We start from the raw sequence: 6,810 nt of genomic DNA, 5'->3' as shown, positions 1-6,810 counted from the left end.
CACACACACACACACACACACACACACACTCACACACACACACACACACACACACACACACATACATACACTAACACACAAACACACACACACACACTCACACACACACTCACACACACACACATACACACACACACACACGCAAACACAACGTGACACACACACACACACACACACATACATACACTAACACACACACACACACACACACACTCACACACACACACACACACACACTCACACACACACACATACATACACTAACACACAAACACACACACACTCACACACACACACACACACACACACACACACACACACACACACACACACTCACACACACACACACACAGTGAAGACGATTAGGCTACACAACCTCACAGTGGATTCATTTGTCAACCGGAGAGAGTGTGCGGTTGTTCTGTGTAGGCCTATAGCAATGAACGCTTGTCTGGTTTGCTCACACTCACCGCCTGACATGTCAGGGCTATCATTCTTGCACAAGGTGTCTGTGTCAAATGGACTGGTGTGCGTGTATGTGTGTGTGTGTATGTGTGTGTGTGTGTGTGAATGTGTACAGTGTGTGTGTGTGTGTGTGTGTGTGTGCAATCATGACATCTGTATATTTCTAGATTCAGGAAATGATAAGGAATGCAATCCGACCATTTAAGAATGTTTTACTAAAATGTTAATTTTAATGAATAAACTCATTAATTAATGTTTCGGCTTCCAAGTTGAAATGCAGTCCCATAGACCGGACTGATTCAAAGACTGCTTTGCCAAATAGCCAATCAATTTAGTTGAATCATGAGGTCGTCACAGTGTCGCCTCAACTTCCACAAAAAGCCGGGTATGACATCTTTAAAGATATTTATGAGAAAGAAAAAGATGTTTGAGAATATCATCTGCATGTGTTTTTATGTAAACTTTCGTGATATCATGCCCATTAGTTTCTGGGAATAGGTCTTTAAAGTAATCGAAAAAACTACACAACCAATTATAATGAAAGGCGATTACTTGATTAGCTATGGATGTTGCTTCTTCTTCTTACTAAATTACTGAAAGATGGACAACAAAACTCACGGCAACTGACATCTTTATCAACAACAACAAATGGAATTGCTTTCAAGAGAGACGGAGACAGTTACAAACAAACAAACAGAACGCTGAATGCTGAAGAATGAGTGATGAATTTTGAATACAATTTTGTTTACACCAATCAGAAGGCTGTGTCTGCTTGTGGCCGGCAGAAAAACGGACAACAGCCAAACAGGTCAATATAACTATCTCTGGGGCAAATATACCCCTTTAAAAACATCAGAGGTTAGTCAGCAACGTCAAAATAAAGCTATAATGTACAAGGATATGTGCAGAGTGTCATGTGATAAGCAATTGCATCGACAGCTCAGTTGGTAGAGCACTGGACTTGTGATCGAAAGGTCGCAGGTTCGAATTCGGGCCGGGACGGACACGGGTCAACTTTATGTGCAGACCCAGAGACGGAAGCCATGTCCCACCCCCGTGTCATCACAATGGCACGTAAAAGACCTTGGTCATTCTGCCATAAGTGCAGGTGGCTGAATACACCTAAACACGCAGACACCTGGGTAGCGCGACTCCGTTGCTGCTAGCTTTCCACTGGGAGGAAGCGACCCGAATTTCCCAGCGATGGGACAATAAAGTAATGAGAGAGAGAAATGAGAAACATCGACATGGACTAACAACAATATCAACTCGCTTTAGTACCTACACAAGAATTAATATTTTTGTTAAATGAAACCGTGCCAGTACACACGACAAACATTTAATTCGGACAAGTCAATTCTGATATTGTTGGCATTTTCTTTGGAGCATCTGATCGAGCAAAAATCAAACAATTAGTTTATCAAAAGGGAACTATATTGCCTCTTCTGTATAATATCCGAAACAGATTCACTGTTATTGTTCCAAAATCAAAAATCAAAAACCCAAGAAAGATAGGGTATTGCAATGTTTATCGGTGACATTTTCAATATTATTAATACCTTTCTGTTTTCGCTTTTTTTGTTTCATTTTTCTTCTGTGACAATTATCTGTCCTAATGTCATGTTTTTCAACCTTTCATGGCAAGTTTCGCTCCTGCTGTTTCGTGTTGCACCTTTTCAAATCTCGAAGAACACCTTGAAGGCTCCCCGCCTGGCAATCCCAGCGATGGTACTGGCGGTCTGCTCGATGAAATTGGACTCCTCCTCGTTGACGATGTTCTCTCTCAGCTTCCCCATCTCCCTTTCGCGGTCCTCCTCTCGTTTCTTGGCGGCTGCCTTTTCTTCGTCTCTCTTCTCCTGATACAATCTTTCCCTCTCCTCTTCCCTCTTCTGCAGTTCCTCTCTGTCTTGGCGGCATTGCTCCTCTATCTGCTGTGCAAACTCCTGCCTCTGTTTCTCCATCTCTCCTCTTCTCTCTTCGTCTTGCTCTCGTTGTTTCGCCAGACGTTCCTCCTGCTGCTTCATCGCGTCCTGCATCTCCTGCTCGCGCTGTCTCATCTTTTCCGCCACCTCTTCAGCTCGCTGTCTCTCCCTCTCCGTCATTTCCTGTTCCTTTTCCTTCATCATACGTTCCTGCTCTTCTCTCTCCCTGTGCAGACGCTGCAGTTCTTCTTGGTGCCTCTGGAATTTCTCCTCTTGCTCCCTTTTGTGGTCCTGCAGCTGATCTTCCAGTTGCTGTCGCTTCTGTTTCTCCGCTTCCATACGGCGCTGTCTCTCGGCTTCGTTCTTTTGGAACTGCTCCTTGGTTCTCTGGGCGGTCTCCTCGGCTTCGTGAGTCTGCTTCTCCAGCTGCTGGACGTACTTCTGTCGCTTGAGATCTTTCTTTTCCACCTCCTGCAGTCTCCTGGCCACCTCCTCCTCCATGCCCTGACCGATCTGACCGTACTTGGGACACGAGTAGGCCTGACCACCGTTCTGAGCCACCATGTGTCTCACCATGGACAGGAGTTGCTCCACCTGGGCGTGCGTGTCGCGCGCCATGTTGTTGAAGACGATGTAGCGGTTACTGCACTCTTTCAACACCTCCTGCAGCTCTTTGGGCGTGTCTCGATCAAGCAGGTCTTCGATGGACTTCCGCTCGTGTTCCAGCATGTCTCCGTGAGTGAACAGGACAATTGTGTACTTGGTGATGTTTTCGTCGAACAGAGCTTTTAGGCGCTTGTAGGCGCCATACTCTTCAGCCGTGTAGCGGCCCATTCTGACGACAAACAAGATGGCGTGAGGACCCGGATGCATGCCGGCGACAGCCTGCACGATGGTGACACAGATCTCCTCTTGAGTCTTGTGTGTGTCGTACAGCCCAGGAGAGTCGATGATCTGCACAAAGAAATACAAAATTCAGTTGTGAATTAAAAATATTGCAGATATGACTCTTCGAGTTTAAATTGACAGCGGGGAAAGAAGAAACTTGCACTTTATCAGTTTACTTTGGTTTGACGACTTTATATATGTCTTCTTCTATCTTCTAAGGATAGAATTATACGTTCTTTAGTTGTACCATGCAAAATAGAAAGAAAGGATTGACAGAATAAATTAAAAAATCGTAAAAAGGCGTGTCGCGCGCCATGTTGTTGAAGACGATGTAACGGTTACTGCACTCTTTTAGGGCCTCCTGCAGCTCTTTGGGCGTGTCTCGATCAAGCAGGTTAAGCTTGAAAGTTTTAAAATAACTCATGCACTAAAATAATGGTCAATGCAGATTTGGGAAAGGATATAAGAGAGACACGTCTTAACCTGGACACATCCGCCCCGTGAGCGGGAGGTCGTGGGTTCGAACCCCGGCCGGGTCATACCTAAGACTTTAAGATTGGCAATCTAGTGGCTGCTCCGCTTGGCGTCTGGCATTATGGTGTTAGGACTGGTTGGTCCGGTGTCAGAATAATGTGACTGGGTGAGACATGAAGCCTGTGCTGCGACTTCTGTCTTGTGTGTGGCGCACGTTAAATGTCAAAGCAGCACCGCCCTGATATCACCCTTCGTGGTGGACTGGGCGTTAAGCAAACAAACAAACAAACAAACAAACCTGGACACATTGCAAGAGATTAGTATTATGAAGGATTTTCTTTTTTGAAAGGCACAGTGCTTCCCGTTAAAACAGTTGTGCCTCTCAGATGTGACTCGTCCTATTTATAGGCCGGGGCGGGGATGTAGCTCAGTCGGTAGCGCGTTGGATTTGTATCCAGTTGGCCGCTGTCAGCGTGAGTTCGTCCCCACGTTCGGCGAGAGATTTATTTCTCAGTCAACTTTGTGTGCAGACTCTCCTCGGTGTCCGAACACCCCCGTGTGTACACTGACGCAAGCACAAGACCAAGTGCGGACGAAAAAGATCCTGTAATCCATGTCAGAGTTCGGTGGGTTATAGAAACACGAAAATACCCAGCATGCTTCCTCCGAAAACGGCGTATGGCTGCCTAAATGGCGGGGGAAAAAACGGTCATACACGTAAAATTCCACTCGTGCAAAAAACACGAGTGTACGTGGGAGTTTCAGCCCACGAACGCAGAAGAAGAAGAAGAAATGTATAGGCCTAAATGGGATACGTCCATCCCTCGACAAGGACACATAACACAAATCAACATCCTAACTGCTTCATGTGAAAAGTAATTGACGGGCGCTGTGGCGGGGTGGTAAGACGTCGGCCTCTTAATCGGAAGGTCGAGGGTTCGAATCCCGGCTGCGGCCGCCTGGTGGGTTAAGTGTGGAGATTTTTCCGATCTCCCAGGTCAACTTATGTGCAGACCTGCTAGTGGCTTATCCCCCTTCGTGTGTACACGCAAGCACAAGACCAAGTGCGCACGGAAAAGATCCTGTAATTCATGTCAGAGTTCGGTGGGTTATAGAAACACGAAAATACCCAGCATGCTTCCTCCGAAAGCGGCGAATGGCTGCCTTAATGGCGGGGTAAAAACGGTCATACACGTAAAATTGTACGTGGGAGTTTCAGCCCACGAACGCAGAAGAAGAAGAAGAAGTAGTTAAAGGAATCTTTTGATGGATGATGTTTTGCATAGAATGCAGTTAGGCTGTTGATTTCTAGTACGTGTTCAAATGAGGAGTAGGCCTTATCCCATGTATCTGCCTGGCTTGAACTGAGATGATGAAAGGAATTGCTCACACGGTCTTGTCTTTTTGTCCCCAGTCTAAGAAACTATTTGGGACATGATGCGGTGATTCGCGGAGTAGACTCAGTCAAGGGAAAACCAGTACCTGGCCTGTTTAAAAACACCTCCCGCTGGAGGGATTTTACAGCCAGCGCAATGAAGATAAAGAGGGAAATATTTTCTCTGCGTTTCTCCAGAAAGCAGGATGTCCCAGAACTGAGACTGTGTCTTTAAGTAATGGAGAGTATAATCAGTGTTCCCGTTCACCTCGATCTTCCTTCCCCCTCGGTTGCTGACTTTCATCTCACAGTCACTCGTGACGGAAGAAAAGGTGGCCGCCGTGTTGAACAGCTTTTCTCCGAAAATGGTGTTTCCTGTTGTGCTCTTTCCGCTTCCGGTTTTGCCGAGCAGGAGGAATCTGAAGCACTCTCCTGAAAATCAAACGAACAACAAATCTCAAACAATGACAGACTGTTCTGCAAGTTCCATGCTTTTGATCAGGAGAACACATAGAGTTATACGCAGGTTTCTATGGAACAAGCACTTCTCTTATATGACCTACCGTGTATTTCACTTGTCCCCAGTGCGTTTGTCTGCCAGTTCAGTCATTTTGCTGATACCCTGCTGCTTTTGTATTTGTCAGTTTGATTGTTTGTCAGAGAGACAGATACGGAGAGAGAGAAAGAGACAGACATAGGGAAAGAGACACACAGACAGAACCACACAGAAAATGAAAACGCTTGTGTGTGTTTGTGTGTATTTCTGTGTCGTTCTCTGTGTAGCTGTGTGAACCCATCGTATATATATATATTACCGTTTGTGCTGACATTCACATTCCCAGAGTATTACATTTTATTCATTGCTCACCTCCAGGAAAGCGCATGGATTCCATGTCGGCTCCAGCTCCAGACTGGGACCCAGGATGGTAGTGCTGCCCCACAAAGGGCTGAGGCTGCTTGTAGTACTGCTGGGGGTGTGACGGGTAGGGCGGGCTGAACGGCTGCTGAGGGGGCGGGTACGGGTGGGAGGAAACACTCGGGTAGGACTGAGGGGGAGGGGGCTGGGAGTGGAAGTGGGAGGTCGCGGCGAATCCACCTGTTGCCCCGTTTGAGGATGTTGACAGCTTGGCTATGGCCTTATTCAGGGCCAGACAATGGGCCAGCTTCAGCATTCCGGAATTCTGATGACAGAGATAAGTGTGAATTAAGTGTGTGCATTATTTAGTGAATGAAAGGCAATGTTACATTTTGTACATGTTGACTAGTTCAAATACCCTGATTCAATTGTAGGTAGTTGTTGTTTGTGTGTGTGTATATGTGTGTGTGTGTGTGTGTGTGTGTGTGTGTGTGTGTTTAGCGGGAGAGGGCACACATACACTGTTTTCTTTGCTTTCTACAACCATGAATTTACTGCTTAAAAAAGCAGGTACCATAAGTCGCTAAATAGAAGACCATACACATGCCGAAATATTTATAGAGAAGTAGGCCTACCTAACCTGGTTACTGGTGTGTTTTCCTTTTATTTAAATGTTTGACCATATACAAGTATGAAAAATGTGGAAACCAGGCCATTGTAAATGATGCTAGATGTAGCTATGAGTATTTCTAACTATAGTTGAACGTGTGGGTTTGAGTGCGTTAATTTATGGTGTCTCACCTGGAAGCACTCCTTGACATCTCCAGGGG

The 6,810-nt window shown here is 45.9% G+C and overlaps 1 protein-coding gene across 1 annotated transcript in view; it reads right to left on the bottom strand.

Moving 5' to 3' along the window:
• Positions 1–901: 901 nt before the first annotated feature.
• The window catches only part of LOC138978031 (uncharacterized), an 8,172-nt gene continuing 2,263 nt past the window's right edge, over positions 902–6,810 (bottom strand). The window contains exons 2-5 of the mRNA XM_070350651.1: positions 6,782–6,810; positions 5,993–6,305; positions 5,393–5,556; positions 902–3,341 (exon numbers count right to left, since the gene is read on the bottom strand). The exon at positions 6,782–6,810 is cut by the window's right edge and continues 99 nt beyond it. Coding sequence (XP_070206752.1) covers positions 2,142–3,341; positions 5,393–5,556; positions 5,993–6,305; positions 6,782–6,810 — 1,706 coding nt within the window. The 3' untranslated portion in view covers positions 902–2,141. The remainder of the gene's footprint in view (positions 3,342–5,392; positions 5,557–5,992; positions 6,306–6,781) is intronic.

This window comes from Littorina saxatilis, linkage group LG10, assembly GCF_037325665.1.
Source record: "Littorina saxatilis isolate snail1 linkage group LG10, US_GU_Lsax_2.0, whole genome shotgun sequence".
Classification (NCBI taxonomy): Eukaryota; Metazoa; Mollusca; class Gastropoda; order Littorinimorpha; family Littorinidae; genus Littorina; species Littorina saxatilis.
Note: the sequence above shows the minus strand (reverse complement) of the source record. Positions and strands in the feature narration are given on the sequence as shown.